The sequence below is a fragment of the Polypterus senegalus genome, chromosome 3 (assembly GCF_016835505.1).
Source record: "Polypterus senegalus isolate Bchr_013 chromosome 3, ASM1683550v1, whole genome shotgun sequence".
In the NCBI taxonomy this organism is placed as follows: Eukaryota; Metazoa; Chordata; class Cladistia; order Polypteriformes; family Polypteridae; genus Polypterus; species Polypterus senegalus.
The window spans coordinates 288,900,719-288,924,498 of NC_053156.1; the positions used below are offsets into that span (position 1 = coordinate 288,900,719).

At 42.5% G+C, this 23,780-nt stretch overlaps 2 protein-coding genes across 3 annotated transcripts in view; both read right to left on the reverse strand.

Annotated features, from left to right (window-relative positions):
• The window catches only part of LOC120526280 (polymeric immunoglobulin receptor-like), a 51,310-nt gene extending 44,641 nt beyond the window's left edge, over nucleotides 1-6,669 (reverse strand). Inside the window, exons 1-2 of the mRNA XM_039749388.1 lie at nucleotides 6,302-6,669; nucleotides 78-410 (exon numbers count right to left, since the gene is read on the reverse strand). Coding sequence (XP_039605322.1) covers nucleotides 78-410; nucleotides 6,302-6,341 — 373 coding nt within the window. The 5' untranslated portion in view covers nucleotides 6,342-6,669. The remainder of the gene's footprint in view (nucleotides 1-77; nucleotides 411-6,301) is intronic.
• Nucleotides 6,670-15,878: 9,209 nt separating this feature from the next.
• dennd2c (DENN/MADD domain containing 2C) overlaps nucleotides 15,879-23,780 on the reverse strand; it is a 203,196-nt gene continuing 195,294 nt past the window's right edge. For both annotated transcript variants that reach the window (XM_039749390.1, XM_039749389.1), the window contains exons 18-19: nucleotides 23,472-23,558; nucleotides 15,879-16,643 (exon numbers count right to left, since the gene is read on the reverse strand). In XM_039749390.1, the coding sequence (XP_039605324.1) occupies nucleotides 16,612-16,643; nucleotides 23,472-23,558 (119 nt within the window). In that variant the 3' untranslated portion in view covers nucleotides 15,879-16,611. The remainder of the gene's footprint in view (nucleotides 16,644-23,471; nucleotides 23,559-23,780) is intronic.

The window sequence follows — 23,780 nt, forward strand, 5'->3', positions numbered from 1 at the left end:
GCAAGAGGACATCAAGACAGTCAAATTGTGCTGGTCAAAGAGAGCCGAACTGATGTTAAATCAGAAAGTTTTCCTACCTGGGCGGACAGTGAGCTTGACCTCGGTGTAGTCATCCCTAAAGGTCCTCTCCACTGCACACCAATACGTCTTGGCATCACTCATTTGCGCCTCCTTGATGGTTATGGTAAAAACTCTCGTGGCCGTGTTGTCGTACATAGTGTAGCGACCCTCCGTCACCAGAGTGTTGGGTTTCTTTGCTCTGATCAGTGCGTTGTTCCGCTTGTATCGAACATCGGTCAGATATTTCTCATAATTTTCAAACCCCTTTGGATATTTGCAGTCAATTTTCACGTTTTCTCCTTCCACTCCCTGTACTTCAATCACTTCAGCATGGCTGGTGAGTCCTGAAACTGAAGAGAAAGGAAAACTTGAGATGAGCTGCAGTTTTCACACATTTTTTCACAGTTCACCGACAAAAGCGCGATTGACATCTGAGCGCCGACAAAACTGTGACGGACAAATGAGCGCTGACAAACTTGCTAACTGGTTTTCGACAAATGCGCGCCGAAAAAATCGCCACGACAAAATCGCGAGAGAGGCCAAGCGAGTGTGATGCGTACGTGCACATTATGTACACATTATGTGCTTGGATATAACTGTTATAACTGCTGATGGTATGCCGTGAACAAATAACTCAGTCGAGGGTTGGCATAACGCGTCGTATACAAAGCGGAATTAGCAGCAGTCAGGCAGCCAGCAAGTCTAAATATGCTCAACTTTCACGACGTCTTGCTGTAATTCTTCCTACATGCAGGGCGTGATCTTAAGGACTATCTGCGGGCCGTGCTGATGGCATGCCGCGTCTCATAATACTGACTTCTAAAATAAATATTATTATATATGCTTTAAACTAGTAATTCATATTTAATGAAACTTTCGTGATTTTGTCAGCGTGATTTTGTCTGTGCGATTTTGACGCCACGTTTTAATCGGCGCTCATATGTCTATCTCGCAAATGTCGGGTCACTTTTTTTCACGAAATGGATTTCTTTTTTCTTTTATTTGTTTTTTTTTTATTAATTTCTCCTAATTTGATTGATCTGTCTTTCTTAATTTTAACCTTCTTTTTCTTTCTTGTCTTTTCCATGCCAGCCTTCAGATGACTATAAGGTCCTGAACTCTGCTCTCTCCCTTTGCCCATTGATCTGCCCAAACCCTCTGAAACCTGAACAGAAGATGCCCACTTTTTATTGCATTCCTCCAAATCACCTCCTTTTCAATTATTGTCATCTTCTCTTAAATTGTGTCCTAAAATATCAATGGCTTTGGAAAAAGATCTTTAGAAAAGTTCACTATGAAAGATGAATTGCTTAAAATTAAATATTTAAACCATCTCTCCAAATTCTGTATTGTCCAAACCTGTTTTTTCCTTTAGCAAGTTATATGTAGGCAGTTGTGGTATGGTGCCTCTCAATCGCTATGTGACCCTCTGGCAAATGGTATGTGACCTCTGGAAGTCACACCACTGGAGCTGTGGCTCTTAAACTCCGCCCCCCCTGAGGTAACAGCGAAATGACGCATCATAAAACACTCCACAAACTTCATGCGTCCCTTTCCCAAAGAGTATAATTGTTAATCAACACTCTGCCTAAACAAAATTCAGAGAACATGCGACCCAAAAATGGGTTGTGACCCATAATTTAAGAACTATTGTAAAAAACATGACAGAGACTGTCAAAGTGTCTCTGGGGCACCCTTAGGCGAACCGGGTATAACTGAAAATAAAAAGATTTCAAAATAAATAATGTGGTTGGACACTAGATGGCAGCTCCCCTTGGTTGGAGCAGTGCCTCGGTTTCCTGCAGGGCTCCATGGGAATTGGAGTTGGGTGCAGCCCTGTTGGGTCCCACAGGCACCTCCAGGGGGTGCTGCAGCTGGGACTCCTGAGCCGCCCTGGGCAGCGTATTCGCCACACCCGGAAGTGCAGCCGGAACTCAGCAGTCAACCATCTGGAGCACTTCCGGGTGGACTATAAAAGGAGCCAGCAGCCACCACTCCGGGAGCCAGAGTCGGGAGGAGGAGGACGAGGTTGCCTGGGAGGAGTGGCGGAGGAAGAAGAAGAGTGTGGTGTGCTTTATTTTGATTTATTTGAAGTGCTTTTGGGAATGTGCTGTGTCTGTGGGACACGGGGAAGACGTGCCCCACGGGTGAAGAAAATACATCTTTATTTTATTTTTACACGTGCCTTCCTGTCTCTTTGTGCTGGGTTGGACGCCTATAACGCGCCTTTTCACAACACGTGAAATGCCTAAAAGAGTGTCCTTCAGATTGGAGTCCTAACGCAATTGCCTAAGATGGTCTTAAGGCAACCAGAGAAGAAGAGTTGGGTCCAGGTGGATAGACACCGTAAGCAATGTTGGTGGAAGGGAGCTGTTAGTCTTCCAGTCTGCAGAGGGAGGAAAAGAATGAATGTCATCACACAGCGCATATGGTAATCTTTTTGGTTAGCCAATAAAAGGTGTCATTTTGCTTGACTTCTCACAACATTAAACTCATTCATGACAAACGTCTGAGCAGAACGTTCCTCTGTTTTAAGAATGTTTGAGTTTGCAGATTCACCATAGCTTTTCTATAAGAGATTTTGACATTTCAAAAAGTTTGTACAGCACAGTCTGTTCAAAACCTTTAAACAGCAACATTTATGTCTATAGCACATTTTCATAGAAAAGATCTAACTTAAAGTACTTTACAAGATGTCGAAAAAGTAGTTACATGCAAAGAAAAACAAAATAAATTTAGATAAGAGTAATAGTTAAATAAATAATGCACACATACATAAGAAAGATAGTTCATTAAGAGAAGAGCCCTTAAATATGAAATCATTTTAAAAGATTCTAAATGAATGTCCAATGATAAAGTCGGATGGCCAAGGTGGAGAGAAAAATGAAAAGTAAACTCAAGTTAAACTGAAGAAAAATAAATAAATCTGGGTTTCAGGGCAAAAGTCCACCCAGGCCCATTTTAACTAACGTAAAGGTTATTAAGTCACTCTTTCATTTTTTTTAGGCTTGGTCTTAGAAGATTCGACACAGACGGCCGTGTGATAAGTTGGGGTATCGACTTTCAATTCAAACATCACAGGCGGCAGCTCAGGACTTTGATCAGGTAGTGGTGGTGTAGAACACCACCCTGGAGGAACCACAAAAGAGAACAGAGAAAAGTAAAGATTAATAATGATTGTAGATTAACTGAAGAGAGTAATAATTCTATGCATATCTAGGGTATTAAGAGGAGAACAAAGTAGAAAAAAGAAAAATTAAAAAAGTGTGATTTTAGGAGTTTTTCAAATTCTGAATTTCAATGAAAATTGAACTGTACAGACAAAACTCTTTGAATAATAAGTATTTCAAATTATTAGTTATTACTAACGAATTATCTAATTAATTAAATTATTATAAAATAATATAAGTATTGGTAATTTCCTTTTATTAATTATCATTATTACCAACTGTTCTTCTTCTTCTTCTTTCGGCTGCTCCCATTATGGGTGGCCACAGCGGATCATCTTCTTCCATATCATTCTTTGCTCTGTATCTTGTTCAGTTATAATAATAATAATGATAATAATAATAATCTTGTTCTGTTACACCCATCATCTGCATGTCTTCTCTCACCACATCCATAAACCTTCGCTTAGGCCTTCTTCTTCTCCTCTTACCTGTCAGCTCTATCCTTAGCATCCCTCTCCCAATATACCCCTCATCTCTCCTCTCCCACATGTCAAACCAATGTAATTTCGTCTCTCTGACTTTGTCTCCCAACCGTCCCGCCTGAGCTGACCCTCTAATGTCCTCATTTCTAATCATGTCCATCCTCGTCACACCCAATACAAATCTTAGCATCTTTAACTCTGCCACCTCCAGCGCTGTCTCCTGCTTTCTGGTTAGTGCCACCGTAGATTTTCCCTTTCACTCTTGCTGATACCCGTCTGTCACAAATCACTCCTGACACTCTTCTCCACCCACTCCACCCTGCCTGCACTCTCTTTTTCACTTCTCTTCCACATTCCCCATTACTCTGTACTATTGATCCCAAGTATTTAAACTCCTCCACCTTCACCAGCTCTACTCCCTGCATCCTCACCATTCCACTGACCTCCCTCTCATTCACACACGTATTCTGTCTTGGTGGTCCTACTGACCTTCATTTCTCTCCTCTCTAGAGCAGATCTCCACCTCTCCAGGGTCTCCTCAACCTGCTCCCTACTATCGCTACAGATCACAATGTCATCAGCAAACATCACAGTCCACGGGGACTCCTGTCTAATCTCGTCTGTCAACCTGTCCATCACCATTGCAAATAAGAAAGTGCTCAGAGCCGATCCCTGATGTAATCCCACCTCCACCTTGAATGTATCTCTCACTCCTACCGCAGACCTCACCATGGTCACACTTCCCTCGTACATATCCTGTACAACTCTTAAGTACTTCTCGGCCACTCCCGACTTCCTCATACCATACCACAACTCCTTTCGATGCACCCTGTCAATATGCTTTCTCAGGTCCACAAAGACGCATTACAACTCCTTCTGGCCTTCTCTATATTTCTCCATCAACACCCTCAGAGCAAACATCGCATCTGTGGTGCTCTCTACCAACTATTAATTATTAATAATCACTTTGAAGAACAAATCTGTCAAATTTCAACAAAATCGGCCCATGAAGGGCTATATTGTTTCATGCAGACAGACAGACAGACAGACATGACTTTTGCAGTAGGTGCTTCTCACATTAAATTTGAACGCACCCAATAAGGGCTAAAGAGGAGGTTGGTTGGGGTGAAAATGGTGGCCCACTACAATTGTTTGAGAGCAATGAGTTAGCTGATCATCTATTGGCTTGCTTGCCATCTATTTATTGTTTCTGGCCAGTTTAGGAAGATATTTTAAAAATATTTTAAAACTGGCAGTGTTACCCAGTCTTATCAGGGAAATCTGCTAAGTGAAAGGGCCTTGGTTATAGTGCCACTGGTTAACTGGGTGTATCAGAAGTACTATAGCGTCTTTCATGATATTTGGGACAAAGACATTTTTCCTTGGAGTTCCCCTTCTGCTCCACAGTTTAAAATTACAAATCAAACAATTCAGACCTGATTAAAGTACACATAGCAATTTTTTATTTTAGAGGCATTGCATAGTTATTTATTATCTGACGAAACCATTTTGTTTTGGCAGTAGGTGCTGGAATTTTGTGAAGTCTGCATTCTATCCCATGAGGCAGCTGGTCAGCGCCGCTCGAGGATATCAGGTGCACTGGTATAAAGGCCCCCCAAGCAATCATTCAGTATTCAAGATTGGACCACCAATATAACAAATTTACTTTTGATTACAATTTTAATTTGACAGCTGACTTCATTTCTGGTTGCCATTTTGGCTGTGACGATTCTATCTTTTGATTTGCGGTTGTTTTTGTGTCTTCTATTCCATTCTTTGTCGTAATCCTCACTCTCACTTTTGGACTGCCTACCTGTTTGCTGTTAGTACAGACAGGGCTTTATTTTTTTCTCTATTCCATCCATACATCATATTCTCTCATTCTTCATTTCTGTCTTGTATTTAGCACCCCAAACTGCAGACACAGCTGTACAGTTCCAAGTCCCAGGTTCAAATCAAAGTTTTATTATAATAAATTACCTTAACCAAAGGCTTCTTTTTAGTATGATAACCTTCAGACAAGCAGAATCACAATCCTTTCTCTTTCTTTCTTTCTTTCTCTTTCTTTCTTTCTTTCTTTCTTTCTTTCTTTCTTTCTTTTCTCCCTGACAAGCTTTGTCCTTCCCAGTCTCCCAGCTCCAGCTCACCCAGGTACCTCTGGTACTATTGCAGTGCATCCAGGAAGCAGTTCCGGATCAGGAGGAATCTACCCATGACAGGAGGGTCTGCCTCTAGCAACTCCACCAAGTGCCACCCAAGGACCCTAACAGGGCTGCCCACCAAAACTACAACTCCCATGCTGCCCTTTGTGTGTCAGAATGGGATGCATGCAGAGGAATATCGCCACCCACTGCACTGGGGACGCACATGGCCCTGGGAAGCAGTCTCCTAATGTCCATCTATTACAATGGCCTCCCAAACCAGGAAAGATACCACTAATCAACCTGGTCAGAATGCCTGTCAAAAACCCACCCAACCTTCCATTAAAAGACCCACCTGGCCAGTTAAGGATGCCAGCCAGCTTATGTTGTCTCTTGAAAAGCAAACAACACATTTAGAAACTCGATCACATGTCAAGCCAGTACTTACTTGCAATAAGGCAGGTCACAAAGTAAAGGGTGGGCTTCATGTTAAGTTCTTGGTCAGATCCTTCTCTTGGCTGCACCCCTGGGATTTCTGTGGCACCTCACTCAGTGTACCTGGGCACAAAGTGACAAAGGCAGCCACCCAGCGTCGTCAAAGCAAATGCACAAAAGGAGATTCTGAAAGTTGTGAAGTCCGTGAGAACACTTTTTTATCTGAAATAAGGTAGCTGAAAACCACACTTCACTTGTATTGCATAAGGCAGCAGTCTGTTGTGGAATAAAACAGAAAACAAAATAAAACAATCATTTCCAAATGACTCTTTCTAGTTCGTACTGCAGATTCTCGGCTGTGAAGCAGCAATCTATAAGTATAAGTGGCTGACACAGAATTTGTTTTGGCATAGACAGTACGAAGGTCAGTGACCAGCGGACTTCAACCTCTGCAAACAAAAAGGACTGAAAGAAAATGGGCTCCACGCAATCAATGAGGGTCACAGGAGAGGGCATTGCATGGCTCTCTATGCAAAAAGATGAAAGGGTTAATAAAAGACCCTAAAAAAAAAAGGGGGTTAAAAAAGCCTGGTGGGGAGATTTAAGAGGGTGGTGGAAGAATCAAGAAGTAATGGACTGGACTGAAAAGATACAAAAGTGTGGAAGTCATGAATGAAACGCCAGAACTGCTGTGCATGGCCATAACAGTGGAGAAATAGCACTCAAGGATGTAAACGATTATTCTTTCCTTACTGTCATATTACTCAATTAACTTTTTTTTTTATCTTTACTGTAATTCTAAAGAAGAACACATTTTTCTGTTTCTTTATTTTTTTCAAACTCCCACATCTTTCTGCTTTCTTCCTCTACCCACACAGAAGGTCGCTACACTGGTGTCAGCAGTGGGATTTATTGATAATGCGTTTAATTTAATTATTCTGTTATAGAATACCTACTTCATATTGTAGCAATGCTGACAAGTTGAAACTGGCAGAGCCAAGTAAAGAGCATAAAATGAGCATGAATCCATTGGGTTAGCACAGGCACGCATCGCACAGTGTTTGTTAGTTTGGTGTCAGTAGTGGGATGACAAGGCCTGCAGTTCGACTTAAAGTGCTTAGTGCTGCAAAAACCTATAAACAAACCTGTCTGGCACTTCTGAGGAATTACTGCAGAGTCTCGAGGCTGAGATCCAGCAGCTTGAATGTCGATTGCAGAAACAATACAGTGGGAAGACAGCTGAGAGACTGCTACTTCTGCAGCGCCACCAACACTTCACCACTGGGTACAGTCCATTGGGCCGAGTACATGGATTCTGGCAGTGTTCAGGCTCATGGAAATTAGGAAAAAGTGTGGTAGATCAAGCTGCAACTAAGCTGTGTGAAGCAGGGCCGGTGGTAAAAATGTGCAGATAAAGTACAAAGGCAGATTTGCCCAGGCGTTATAGGGCAGCCATGGAGGGAAAGTCTCAAAGCTGCGAGCTGGACCTGGAATGCCTGATATCAGTTGAATGGAGGAAAATATCTCAGAGACCAGTACATCTGCAGCTCCAGATATGGAAGTTCTCATGCTCACTTACAATTGACGGATCACCGCACAGAAGTACACCATACGCCAGCGCAGCACTCAACATTTCTGCTACACCATCTGACAACAAAGCACTCAAAACCTCTGCCAATGTGCTCTCATCACTGGCTGCACAGCCACAGCGGAAGAGAAGATAAGATCACCCTGCCGTATTGAAGAGTTTCAAGGAGTTGGAAGTAGTTGTTGGAGACAGTGACTTCAAAGTGAGAATTATGGGATGAGGGTTGTGTCACCCATAGTGTGAGCTGCCATTCCATCACCAGCAGAAGGGGCACCTATATAAATGGCAAGCCTGTAGTGTCACAAACAGATCTCCATCTAGTGTGGCAAAGGTGAGCACTCCCTTTATGGACAATGAGACGCCTAAAAGAGCCATTTAAAGAGCATAAAATGAGTCTGACTCCAATGGGATGGCACTAGCAAGCAATGTGCATATATATATTGTGGGGAACAGCCCGGGCACAGACAGGTAGACATGATGTTTTCACCGCACACATTTATTTTACATTATATTTACAAGAATCAAAGTGCACAATCCCAGTGCTGCAGCACCAATCACCGCTCAAGTCCAGGCCTTCTCACAATGCCTTTCTCTGTCTCTGGTCCGCCTCCGCTACTCTCCTCTGAGATCTGTCCTGTTCCACCCGACTCCCCCTTATATACATGCCCGGGTGGGCTCCAGGTGCTTCCCGACACTCCCACACCCCAGTGTGGCAGAAATGCCGGCTGCGCACCTGGAAGCACTCTGGGTGTCCCCGGTCCTCTTCGCCCAAGCACTTCCGGGTGTGGCGGAAGTGCCGAGGTCCAGTGCTCCAAAGCAACCAGGACGGTCGCCCCATCGTGGTCTCCTCCAGTCCTCCTGGGTGTCAGCCACTCGCCAAAATATATTATATATATATATACATATATATATATACAGTGGTGTGAAAAACTATTTGCCCCCTTCCTGATTTCTTTTTCTTTTGCATGTTTGTCACACAAAATGTTTCTGATCATCAAACACATTTAATCATTAGTCAAATATAACACAAGTAAACACAAAATGCAGTTTTTCAATGATGGTTTTATTATTTAGGGAGAAAAAATCCAAACCTACATGGCCCTGTGTGAAAAGTAATTGCCCCTGAACCTAATAACTGGTTGGGCCACCCTTAGCAGCAATAACTGCAATCAAGCATTTGCGATAACTTGCAATGAGTCTTTTTCAGCTCTGGAGGAATTTTGGCCCACTCATCTTTGCAGAATTGTTATAATTCAGCTTTATTTGAGGGTTTTCTAGCATGAACCGCCTTTTTAAGCTCATGCCATAGCATCTCAATTGGATTCAGGTCAGGACTTTGACTAGGCCACTCCAAAGTCTTCATTTTGTTTTTCTTCAGCCATTCAGAGGTGGATTTGCTGGTGTGTTTTGGGTCATTGTCCTGTTGCAGCACCCAAGATCGCTTCAGCTTGAGTTGACGAACAGATGGCGGACATTCTCCTTCAGGATTTTTGGTAGACAGTAGAATTCATGGTTCCATCTATCACAGCAAGCCTTTCAGGTCCTGAAGCAGCAAAACAACCCCAGACCATCACACTACCACCACCATATTTTACTGTTGGTATGATGCTCTTTTTCTGAAATGCTGTGTTCCTTTTACGCCAGATGTAATGGGACATTTGCCTTCCAACAAGTTCAACTTTTGTCTCATCAGTCCACAAGGTATTTTCCCAAAAGTCTTGGCAATCATTGAGATGTTTCTTAGCAAAATTGAGACGAGCCCTAATGTTCTTTTTGCTTAACAGTGGTTTGCGTCTTGAAATCTGCCATGCAGGCCGTTTTTGCCCAGTCTCTTTCTTATGGTGGAGTCGTGAACACTGACCTTAATTGAGGCAAGTGAGGCCTGCAGTTCTTTAGACGTTGTCCTGGGGTCTTTGTGACCTCTCGGATGAGTCGTCTCTGCGCTCTTGGGGTAATTTTGGTCGGCCGGCCACTCCTGGGAAGGTTCACCACTGTTCCATGTTTTTGCCATTTGTGGATAATGGCTCTCACTGTGGTTCGCTGGAGTCCCAAAGCTTTAGAAATGGCTTTATAACCTTTACCAGACTGATAGATCTCAATTACTTCTGTTCTCATTTGTTCCTGAATTTCTTTGGCTCTTGGCATGATGTCTAGCTTTTGAGGTGCTTTTGGTCTACTTCTCTGTGTCAGGCAGCTCCTATTGAAGTGATTTCTTGATTGAAACAGGTGTGGCAGTAATCAGGCCTGGGGGTGGCTACGGAAATTGAACTCAGGTGTGATACACCACAGTTAGGTTATTTTTAACAAGGGGCAATTACTTTTCACACAGGGCCATGTAGGTTTGGATTTTTTTTTCTCCCTAAATAATAAAAACCATCATTTAAAAACTGCATTTTGTGTTTACTTGTGTTATATTTGACTAATGGTTAAATGTGTTTGATGATCAGAAACATTTTGTGTGACAAACATGCAAAAGAATAAGAAATCAGGAAGGGGGCAAATAGTTTTTCACACCACTGTATATATATATAATAAGGGACGCCCCTGCAATGGAAGGATGGGGGAAGGCAGATTTTCAAGGACACTGCTTCCCCCAAAACACTAGATGGCAGCTCCCCTGGAGTGTTGCGGTGCCCCGGATTCCCGCAGGGCATCCTTGGACTTGGAATTTGGTTTCTCAGCCCTGTTGGGTGCCACCAGGGGGAGCTGTCGAAGGACCTGGAGACTCATCCTTCCCCTATAGCCCAGAAGTATGAGGTAGTCACGAGGATGGAAGCCCCAAAGTACTTCCAGGCTGAAGAAAAAGCCAGTTCTTGATTAGACCCGGAAGTGCTAGCCAGTCACGTGGTCAGAAGAAGCGCTTCTGGGTCAAGGACTTTATAAGGGACTGCTGAAGGAGGTGTAGGACAGAGTTTGCTGGGAGGTGTGGAGGAGAGAATTATTATTATTATTGAGAATTGAGAGTATTGCATTCTTTTAATTGCCTGTTAATTGTGGCTGGGGTGCTTTGGAGACACGGTTTAAGAAGAAGAAACTTCTTCTTAGTGCTTTTACCTTGTGTCCTGTGCATCTGTCTGTTTGGTTGAAAGGGCAACAGTGACCCCTGGCGTTTACAATATATATATTCATTTGTCTCTGTCTCTCTCTATTGTACAGTATATATTGTCACATGCATGCACTTCAGATCATTCTTGTGGTCAAAGGTCCATTTGTAGTTCAGCTTCAGCTTTCAGACAGATGACCTCCCATTCGCCTCAACCACCATTTTAAATGATGTAGAATTCATAGTTGACTTGATGACTGAAAGCTGCCCAGACCCTGAGGCAGCAAAGCAACCCCAAACCATAATATTTCCACCACCATACTGCACAGTTGCTATGAGGCTCTTCTCCTGAAAAGCTGTCTTCAGTTTTGCTCCAAACATCTTTATTGTTACTATGGTCCAACAACTCTATCATTGATTCATCTGTCCAGTGCAGGGGTCCCCAACTCCGGTCATGGAAGACCCCCAGTGGCTGCAGGTTTTCATTCTAACCCTTTTTTTTAAAGTGTGTGCCCTGATTTTGCTGCTAATTAACTTCTTTTGAATTTATTTTAATTGACTTACTTTTTAATGATTTGTTCCCCTGAATTTCTTCATCGTTCCTCTGAATTGCTTCATTTCTTTCCTTAAACAGCACCCAACTAGTAATGAAATGTGAAGTGAGTGAGCCAAGAGAAGACCAGCTAAGTCAGGGCCTCAAACGCCAACCAGTCACTTAATGAGGTGCTGATTCTAATCATTAATTAAACTTGTTCTTTAATTCTGTGGCTTGTTGCTGCTCTCATTGTGCAATAATAGACATTTCTGATTTTCTCTTTTCGAAGAGCAATGTTAAATGTTTTGGGGACCTGAGCAGATCAACATTCCTGAGATCTTCATCTTTCTTTATTTTCAGATATTGTATGATGGGCACAGTTTGCTGGTGGTTTTGGCTCATTTTGTAGCTCATTCTATTTTTGGCTGCTAATCAAGGAAAAAAGAAACAATTAAGGGGTCTGAGTCTTCATGAGCAAATCAATTAAAATTAGTTCAAAAGAAGTTCATTAGGAGCAAAAACAGATCACTAATTAAGAAAAGGGTTAGAACGAAAACCTGCAGCCATTGGAACCCTCCAGGACCGGAGTTGGGGACCCCCGGTCCAGTGCACATTGTTCCAGAAAGCCTGGGCGTCGGAAGGAATTTTTGTTTGGATAAGTTGATGTCTCAGACTGGTGGGCAGTTTTGCAAAACACCTACAAACAGTAATTTCTGTTAATAGAGGGCAATACCAGCTTCTGAGCCTAAGAGCTCGTATGTACTTCACGCTCAGAGTGTGTATGCGCACGCATCATGGCTGCCACGCGTTCCCAACGTTCATTTGATGCGTCCTCTGAGCAGGTCCTCAGAAATGAACACGACACGTGCGCAAGTTGCAGTGCCAGCAAAAAGTCAAGGGGCGCAGTGTGATAAAAGTTGGAAGGTGACGTCAGAGTCTCTGTTTACAATCTGCATTTGACAGAAAGCCTCTATGCGAATCCTCCAGGATCGATATACCTGCTTTGATGTGGTGAAGCAAAATGCCGACATAGAGATGCATTCGTGGTGCTTTTATATTCAGGCGTCGCACATTCCTGATCGTAATGACATGATACATTTTAAAAGTCTCACATACCATCTTCTGTGCCGTCTTTTTTTTTTTTGGTGCTTCCTCCTGACCTGACAGCAGCGGCAAACAGCAACAGATCACCACACAGAACACATTAAATGTCTGGTATTCCAACTCTCTGCACATTTAGAATCGTTACGATTTATACTTGATATCACTTTCATGATGAAATGCATTAAAGTATGTATGTTACATTTTACAGATAAATTGTTCATTTTGTTTAAATAATGAATGCTGTTAATAATTGCACATATAGGGGTGACATGGTGCCGGAGCGTCAGCACTGCTGTCTCACAGGGAGTCACGTCGCTGGTATTCCCTCCTTGCAGTTTACATGTTTTCCTGTTGGGTTTTCCCAGTGTGCTCCAGTTTCCTTCCAAAGATATGCAGATTTGGTGGCACTAAAATGACACTAGTGTGTGTGTGTGCTGGTATTCACCTTGCAATGAGCTGATGCCCGGTCCAGGGATTGTTTTTGATTCGTGCCCAATGCTAGCTGGAATGGGCACATCCCTGGATTGATGAATTTAATCATTAAACAGCCTTTTCAGAGATATTGCGGTAAGATGTCATCGGAATTTTACGGGTGTTCCAGGCAATTCACAACACAGCGAAGCCGAACCTGTTCTGACTGTGATGATATCTCACACTGCCACCTGGTGGATTCCTCCAGATTTTCATAAAGTACACGTGCAAGTATAAACAGTAAAAAGGTTGCATAGGAGGAGCGTCAGCTACCACATGCGTCGTGTGAAGTATAAACCTGGCCTTAAGGTGGACTTACTTTATGCCGCAATAGACCACTGCATTTATTGATAAATTATTTTCGTTAAATAAAAGTGGTGGCTCTGAGGCTAAGGATCTGCGCTGGCATCCTGAAGGCTGCCGGTTTGAATCCCCATCACTGCCAAAAGAGATCCTACTCTGCTGGGCCCTTGAGCAAGGCCCTTAATGTTCAATTGCTCCGGGGTGCTGTACAATGGCTGACCCTGCGCTCTGACCCCAAGGGTATGTGAAAAACAAAGTAATTTCCCTCGCGATTAATAAAGTATATACAGTAATCCCTCACTATATCGCGCTTCGACTTCCGCGGCTTCACTCTATCGTGGATTTTATATGTAAGCATAACTATATATACGTATAACCCGGATTTTTCGCTGCTTCGCGGGTTCTGCGGACAATGTGTCTTTTTACTTTCTGCACATGCTTCCTCAGTTGGTTTGCCCAGTTGATTTCATACAAGGGACGCTATTGGCGGATGGCTGAGAAGCTAACCAATCAGAGCACTCAGTTAAGTTCCTGTGTGCTGAATGCGGCGTTAACCAGGAAGTCTCGTCTCGCTCATTCAGCATCAACGTGTTTCGCTGTGTAAAGAATTAACTTTTGTGCTCTTTTGTGGTTATCTTTGTGCATAGTCAAGCCCTTCATTATGGCTCGAAAACGATCTGCTCCTGCTGCTGCTTCAGGGTCTGTGCCCAAGCGCCAACGGAAGATGTTAACGATTGCCGAAAAGGTAAACATTTTGGATTTGTTGAAGGAAGGGAAAAGCTACACTGCTGTAGGACGCCAGTACAGCATCAATGAGGCTACGATTCTTTTTATTTAAAAAGTAGAAAAGGAATATAAGATCTACAGCTGCAGTATCCTTTTAACCAGGGTGCAAAACGATTTGTGATGGATGTAATAAGGCAGAAGTCTGGATGGAATCTGCTTTAGGGATCCGGATTGAAGACTGCCGGAAGAACAACAATGGCGGTGCTACACAGTCACCTGAAGTGGCTCCTTTAGAATGGCTGTAACACTCCCCGTTGTTGTGCATTAAAATTAAACTCATTGTTATCGGACAAGTCATCGTGTCATTGTTGGTGAGTAACCATAATTAATTTTCTATTTACAGTGCTTAGTACATGTACGTACGTTTAGTGTCACTGTACACACATTTACTGTATACAATTTTTTTTGCATTGTACGTATTTATTGCTGGTGGCCTGTCTATCGTAATGGCTGTAACATATGTGTGATATTGGAGACACTCGATATCTTTAAAATAATATTTAGGTTTTATTGAATATAAGCAGTGTGTTTACATACATAATTTCAATGAATCTTACCTAATATCTAAGAGAATACAAAGGATTTATGCTGTATAACTGTGCAGGGAATATTCATAAACAGTGTGGGAGAGTTTATCAGGGCTTAAAATATATAAAAATAACCATACAAACATATGGTTTCTACTTCGTGGATTTTCACATATCGCGGGGGGGTCTGGAACGCAACCCCCGCGATCAAGGAGGGATTACTGTATACCGTATTTACCCTGTACAGCAGAAAACTTATTTAATGTTTAACGTAATTTAACGACACAACACCAACTGGCAAAATGAAAGCCCCAAGATTGGCGTAGATGTGTGCCTGGATCATTGATGCTTGGAAGCTTTATTCCAGAGGATTTGGTTGTGAAAAGCTTCAAAAAGTGCAGCATATCCAACAGCATCGATGGAAGCGAAGACAACGCCTTATGGGAAAGCGTCGACGTAAGTCCGAATCCAGCAGCGAATCGGAAGATGATGATTTAACTGGAATAGTCTGGTGAGCACAATAATTTTCCACTTGCCGTTATAGTCCGATATACCGATTGTCTCTATATGGTTCTTTCTTTTCTCGTTTCACAGGGCTATTTGTCATTCCAACCTTTCGCAGCATGGGGCGACAAACACTGAACGTTCTGCAGTAGGGGTACTGCTTACAGTTAGTACAATATACTGTATCATGAGCAGAAAGAATTAAACGAGACATAATTATTCTCCATTACAGTTATTCAGGTCAGTGTCTTACTCCAACCTCACTCTCTTCCTCTGTGAATGTGTGTCGTACACGAGGCAAAAATCTTTTTCATGATTTTCTTTGTAAAAATGAGTGTGCACGTCTTACACGAGGGCACGTGGTATACAAGTAAATACAGTAATAAATAAATAAACAAATAAACAATTGAAGAGGCAAATTTTTACTTGTTTCATTTATTCAAGTATATCTTCTTTACCAGTAGGAAATGCTTGCATGAAGATCTACTGGTTTCTTGTTCAAATATGTTGAAAACAACTTCCAAGGGGTGTACTTACTTTTTCACATGACTGAATTGGATTCCTACTTTGCTGCCATAAGGACTTCATAATGTGGTAGTGTTAACAGAACTGATATTTCTTTCTTTTGAAAGCATTCCACATGTTACGTAAGTTCATGATCGTCTGTCCATGGCACCTCTGCTGTCACTTTGCGTGACTCCTCCGTATGTAAAAACATTTAGAGACTGCTGCTGGGCACACATATTTTAATAGAAGAGCATTCAGAAATAAAAAAGAGGCTCAGCCTATAATAAATATAAGAAAGATTTAAAGACAGCCGTCATAAACCGGCCCACGTGTTTATCAACAAGAGGAAAATAAAATAAATTGCAAGAATTTTTATAGGGTTAAAAAGAGAACACGTATCCCAGATTAGCTTCTGGCTTGCTCGGTGACAAAGAATCACATTAGACACAAATCGGCACAACTCATCTTCGAGAAGTTTGCGGCCGATGTGTAGCACTTAATTAAAGAGTACTTGGACAACAACGAGAAGCCAGTGACAAACGTCTGCAAGGAAGGTCTGTCTGTGGCTGTCCTTTCAGCAAATTCCTTCAACTCTACAATATGGAACCCTTTGGCTTAAAACAGTCTCCTCTACTTTCTGCCATCCCCTCCAATTCACGAAGCAACAAGAATGATCAATAAGCACAAATCACGCCATCAGGAATGCACACTCCACCTTCTTGTCAATCTGTCATTTCCGCAGTTCTCGTTCTCACATCCAGTTTTTGGTAGGTGTGTACTGAGGTCTCAATGCATCACACTGACCACTTCCAGTTCACGCCAGTACTCTCCAGTTTCAGAGTAGCTAGGGAGCACCCTGGGATTCTGACAGTCCGCTGACTTGTCCATTAAGTATGTCCACTTGAGTCAAGCCGCTAGCGTGCCGGCAGTGACCAACGGGAAAAGTGCTTCCAGTTCATTTCTTCTGAAGAAATTTCATTTTATTACCTGGAATAAAGTCAGAAACACAAATTATTAAATTACTAGTAACGGCGCCCTGCATGATAACGTGCAGTGAATACACTTGACTTGAGCATTCCTAGTTTTCATCCCTTTTCTCTGTACATTTCACATTCATTTGCTCAGAGGTTGATGTGCTTGCTCCTTCCTGAGCAGCTCTTCTTTATTCCACCCTAGTGGCCCGCTTCTTCTCTTCTTTTGACACCATCTTTTTGCGTTAAAACTGATTAAGTCAGTGTTTGTGGTGCAATTACTTTCTTTAATTTTTAACTTAAGCTGGCACTTAAGTCTTCAATCTGCCTCAAGAATGATTTAAGATGTGAACAGGTAGAGGAAGTGACGGCGAAGGTGGTAGGGATGAGAATGGCGCCTATACACATGTGCCACACGGCCACCCTGCCGCCGAGAGTTGATTCTACAATGAAATAAAAATAAAAGAGGAATAACCTTGGAGGTTAGATGTCACCCTAAAAGCGGATAGTAGACGTCACGTAGTGTATGTGTACCAAATTTCAGGTCAATAGGTCAAATGGTTTGCGAGCTGCTGGCGATCTAAAATCCTGGACAGACAAACGGACAGCCAAGGTAGTGTATTAATATAAGAATATTACAAATTATTAACACGGATAACGAAAAGGAAAAGTCAGAGAAATTCCACCTGCATCCAGAAGAGAGCACTGGTCAGGTTACTTATGGAAAGCTTTTGATTTGACAAGTTTGTTTGGACTGTCAGTTTAAATCTGTATAAGTCGAAAAGAATTTTTTTTATACGCATACAACATAAGAAATTTGACAAACGAGAGGAGACCATTCAGTCCATCAAGTCCATTTGGTTTAGCTAATGGCTAAGCTGTCCCAATAAATATCTATACAGAATGCCCTACAAAAGTATTCATCCCCCTTGCTGTTTGTCCTGTTTTGTTGCATTACAAGCTGGAATTTAAATGGATTTTAATTTGGATTTTATGTAATGGACTTAACAATATAGTTCAAATTGATAAAGTGGAATGAAAATAAAATGCTTTGTATATACTGTACATTGCTCAAAAAAAATTAACGATAAGATTAAGATAATAAAACGTTTGGAGTGTGCCCAACAACATGCGGTGGACTTCCCAAACACATGGAAGAAGGGTCTCTGGTCAGATGAGACCAAAATTGAACTTTTCAGCCATCATGGGAAACGCAGTATGTGGGGTAAACCCAACACTTCCCATCACTTCAAGAACACCATTCCCAAAGTGAAGCATGGCGGTGGCAGCACCATGCTGTGGGGCCAGGAAAACTGGTCAGGATTGAAGAAAAGATGGATGGCACTAAATACAGGGCAGTTCTTGAGGAAAATCTCTTTCAGTCTGCTAGAGATTTAAGACTGGAAAAAAAAATATTAACCAACACTTAAATCACACATCAGATCTCAATGAACGAAATATTCAATTGGAAATTTTTTACTGAGTATTAATGTGCAATTCATCGAGAACAAAATGATGTAACACCAGTCAAAGGAAACCAAAACCACCAACCCATTGAGGGCTGATTCAACATCACACTGAAAGTCAAAAATTGACATCTCAGGCTGATCCACCTTGAGTGAACTTCATCCTGGCAATTCATAATGTGACTCAGTAGTGTGCCTGTATTCATTATCTGGGCATACTCCTGATGAGACGGCAGGTGGTGTCCTGGAGATTTCCTCCCAGACCTGGATCAGGGCATCAGTGAGCTCCTGGACAGTCTGTGGCGCTACTTGACGGCGTCAGATGCACCGATACGTAATGTCCCTGAGGTTCTCGATTGGATTTAGGTCTTGGGAACATACAGGCCAGTCAATGGCATCAATGCGTCATCATCCAGGAACTGCCTACACACTCTGGCCAGGGATTGTCCTGTACCAGGAGGAGCCCAGTGCCCACTGCACCAGCGTAAGGTCTGACAATGGCTCTGAGGATTTCATCCTGGTACCTAACAGCTGTCAGGGTACCATAGCCTAGCTCTTGGAGGTCTGTGCAATCATCCATGAATATGCCTTCCAAATCCATCACTGACCCACCGCCAAACCTGGCTTGCTGGATGACATTACAGGCTGCATAAGGTTCACCAAGGTATCTCCAGACTATTTCACATCAGTCATATTCGCTCAGTGTGAACCTGCTCTCATCTGTGGAGAGAATGGGGCACCAATGGTGGGGTTGGCAATTGTGGTATTCTCTGGCAAATGCCAATCGAGCTGCACAGTGATGGGCTGTGAGCACAGGTCCAACTAGAGGATGTCTGGCCCTCAGGCCACCCTCATGAAGTCTGTTTGTGACAGTTTGCTCAGAAACATGCATACCAGTATACAGCTGGAGGTCATTTTGTAGGGCTCTGGCAGTGCTGCTCCTGTTCCTCCTCGCACAAAGGAGCAGATACCAGTCCTGCTTTTGGGTTGAAGACCTTCCTCGGCTCTTTCAAACTCTGCTTGTGTAAAAGCCGGTCTCCTGGTATCTTCTCCATGCTCTTGAGACTGTACTGGGAGACGCAACAAACCTTCTTATGACGGCAAATGTGGATATGCCAACCTGGACGTGCTGGAATACCTGTGCCACCTGAATTGGCTGCAGGTAATGCCTTAGTTATACCAGTAGTGACAAGGACACTAGAAAAATGGTAAACTAGAGAAGAATCAGTAAGGAGGGATAAGGAGAGAGAAATTGTCTGTGGCCACCATTCCCTTTTTGGGGTTGTCTTGCTGTTGCCTCTTCAGTGGTACTGTTGTCACTTTCATTTCCACAAAAGTAGGTGAAGTAGATTCACAATCGCTTATGCTTCCAAACTGGACAGATTGATAGCCTTGATGCTTAAGTGACTTGGCATGATGATTAAGTGCTCCCTTCATTTTTTTAGCAGTGTATATTAAAACAAAAGTAAAACTGAAAAGTTGTGAGTGCATAAACATTCATCCCCTTTGCTATGAAACCCCTAAATAAGATCTGGCCCAACCAATTAATTTCAGAAGTCACAAAATTAGTTGATTAGGGTCCACCAGTATGCAATCAAAATATTACATGATCTGTCACATGATGTCTGTATAAACAGAGCTGTTCTGAATGTCCCCAGCGATTGTTTAATACCACTAACCAAGTAACACGAAGACCATGGAGCACTCCAAACAGGTCAGAGACAAAGCAGAGATCAGGCTTGGGTTATAGACTACAGCATACTCCTGACAATAGAAGGCCACCCACCAAAACTCAGAGACTGGGCAAGGAGGGCATTAATCAGAGATGCAACAAAGGTACCAAGAATAACAGTGAAGGAGCAGCAATGATTCACAGCTGAAGTGGGAGTATCTGTCCACAGGACCACTTTATGCCTTATACTCCACAGAGCAGGGTGTTCAGAAAAAAAGGCCATTGCTTAAAGAAAAGATAAGAAAACGTGTTTGGAGTTTGCCCAACAACATGTGGTGGACTCCCCAAACACATGGAAGAAGGTTCTCTGGTCAGATGAGACCAAAATTGAACATTTTAGCCATCTTGGGAAATGCAGTATGTGGGGTAAATCCAACACTACCCATCACTTCAAGAACACCATTTCCACAGTGAAGCATGGCGGTGGTAGCATCATGCTGTGGGGCCAGGAAAACTGGTCAGGATTGAAGAAAAGATAGATGGCACTAAATACAGGAAAATCTCTTTCAGTCTACTGGAGATTTGAGACTGAAAAGGATCACCTTCCAGTGGGACAATGAAAGAACCTAAACATACCTCACCAACTATGGAAAAACCTAGCATATCACACCTTCTTAGTCAGTGGAGTTGCTAGGTTTTGTCCTGCAGTATGTAAAATACTGTGTACATACGAGGTGTGGCAGAAAAGTAATGAGACTGGCAACACTGTAAGCGATCTGGCAACGCTGCGCTGCTGTCCTTGACAGAGCACGTGTATCAGTACCCTCCCATAGCTCAGTGCGAGTTTCAACTCCTTCCGTTAACTACGTGATTATTGTGACTGCTATTAGCGAAGTTGTATTTTTGGTTGTGCGTCACGCAAAATGTAACAGCGGAATTTGGAGCAACGTTGTGCCATTAAACGGCAAGTGTGCATTATCCCGAATTCAAGTTTTTCGCTGGCACAAATCATTTTTGAAAGGCAGAAAACACGTTGAAGATGAACACCGTTCAGGGATGTCTTCAACTTCGAAAACCAATGAAAACAACGAACGTGTGAACACTCTTGTGAGATCAGACCGTCGTTTAACATTAAGAATGTTGAGTGAACAATTAAATTTGAACAGATTTACCGTTCATCAAATTTTGACTGAACATTTGCACATGCGAAAGGTCTGTGCCAAAATGGTGCCGAAAAACTGCCCTCTCCATAACAGAATTTTTGACCTCAAAAGGCCTTCCTGTGGTTCCCCAGCCCTCTTATTCACCTGACCTCAGTCCGTGTGACTTTTTCCTTTTTCCTAAACTGAAAAATGTCCTCAAAGGACGTCATTTCGGGACTTTAGAAAACATCCAAAAGAGTGTAACGGACATGCTGAAGACCATACCGGTTGAAGACTTCCAGCGCTGCTACCAACAGTGGGAACAACGTCTCCATCGATGTGTAGCTGCCCAAGGGGACTACTTTGAAGGGGATAACATTGATGTTTGAAAAAAATAAAAACTTTTTGAACCATTGAACTTTAAGGAGATGTAGTTTGGCCTCAAAGATTGGGCGACAATCCCAGCAGTGAGATGTGAAAAGCTAATAGAAACACTCAATTAGAGACTAACAGCTAGAACTGCAGCAAAAGGGGGGCTCTGTGAAGTATTGACTTATGGGGTTAATACCTATACACACTCAGAATTACTGTTTTTTTGTCTTAATTATTATTTGTGTCACAATAAAAAATATTTTGCATCTCCAAAGTGGTAGGCATGTTGTATAAATCAAATGATGCTAATACGCCAAAAAATCCATTTAAATGTTGTAATGCAACAAAATATTATATATAATTTGCAGTCATCAGTTAAAATGTCACAGACAAAACCATTTCAACATTTTTCAAGATATGAGTAGATACAGTGCCGTAAGAATGATGTTTTCTGATTTCTCTTTCTCTCTTTAATACCATCCTGCCATCCCTGTCAAGGGGTAAACTCAGAGATATGCAGGTGGATGAGCCTGTGGTGTCCTGATAATGACTATCAGCCCGGCAGACTGCAGTTTGTGAAGCTCAAGAACCGATGTGAGCAGCACTAGAGCCCTGAATGGAAGAGGCTTGTTTTCTTTTATCTTCACTCTGTACACCTCAGACTAAGATGCTGCAGATGTTCTATCAGACGGTTGTGGCGAGTGCCCTCTTCTACGCGGTGGTGTGCTGGGGAGGCAGCATAAAGAAGAGGGGCGCCTTACGCCTGGACAAACTGGTAAGGAAGGCAGGCTCTATTGTAGGCATGGAGCTGGACAGTTTGACGTCCGTGGCAGAGCGACGGGCGCTGAGCAGACTCCTGTCAGTCATGGAGAATCCACTGCATCCACTGAACAGGACCATCTGCAGTCAGAGGAGCAGCTTCAGCGACAGACTGCTGTCACCGTCCTGCTCCACTGACAGACTGAGGAGACCCCACACTATGCGACTCTTCAATTCCACTCCGGGTTAAACATTAACATTATACAAAGTTATTGTCTGTTATACCTGCATTGTTATCACTCTTTAATTTAAAATTGTTTTTTTATCAGTATGCTGCTGCTGGAGTATTCTCTGGAATTTCTCCTTGGAATTAATAAAGTATCTATCTATCTATCTATTATATAGTGCCTTTCATATCTATCTATCTATCTATAAATATAACAGCAGGTCATGTCACTTACAGAAATTTTCAGATTCTTCTGCAGTTATGGGGTGTATTAATAAGAAGGATGAGACAGATGAGAGGAGCCAGGTGGAGAAATTTGTTTCTTGGTGCAAAGAGACTTGTCTGCAAAACCAAGGAACTGCTTATTGATGTTCACCACACCAAACAGCCTCTATGTCCGGTCATAATTCAGGGAGTGGATGTAGAGGTGGTCCACGCCTACAAGTACTTGGGGGTCCACATCAATGACAGGTTGGACCGGTCTCAGAGGAATTATATAAGAAAGGGCCGTGCAGGCTCTTCTTCCTTAGGAGACTGCGGCCCTTTAATGTGGGAAGTGACATTCTTCACATCTCCTATAACTCTGTGATGGCCAGTGTGGTGTGATGAGCTGGTAACATCAATTCAAGAGAAGTCCACTGAGTCAACAAGGTAATTAAAAGGACAGGTTCAGTTATGGGACACACTATGGACCCACTGGAAGTCGTAGTGAAGGACAGAATTAAAACAAAGCCATTATGAACAATGCTGCACATCCTCTCTGTGACACAACAACACTGAGGACTTTCAGCCAACAAATTATTCAGCAGACGTGTGTCAAGAAACACTATCAGGGCTCCTTTATACCAACAGCAATAAGTCTGCATAATGCTTCACTGGGACTACCAGGTCAGACATTTTCTTTCTTTTAATTTTCTTCTTTATTCAGACTAAAGTATGTGTGTATATTTTTTTATTTATTCACTTATCGACCTATTTAGCAAACTCCTGTAAAGAGCCATATTTCCCCCTACAAGCAAATCAAGTTCATTCATTCGTTATGTGATATGGGGTGGATTAGCTATGAAGTACGCAAACAAGTGAGATGATGTGAATGTCCTGCATACATTTATATTCTAAAGTAACTACAGAAAATTGAAAAAGACAACATGTCAAATGCAATAATAGCACAAATCTTTACACAATGTGTCCAGTGTGATTTACTCACCCAGGCCCTTCAGAAACTTGTTCACTCCACTGGACTCGGGCTCAGGTCTGGTCTCCAGATGTTCAGCAGCACGCAACTCAAAGAGGCCTAAAGAAGCAATGACAAGATATGAGCAGGTAACACTACAGGTGACGGAACCAACCAATGGAAATAAAATGCAGAAGAAAATAACAAGCTATTGGAGTGTAGAATCATGTGATGACCAGAAGGAGGCGACATTGAAGTATTTTCAGCTCCACTATTTGTAGACTGCTCTTTTCTAATATTTTCTTTTCCAGTAAGAAGAAAAATGCACCAACACTTCCCCTG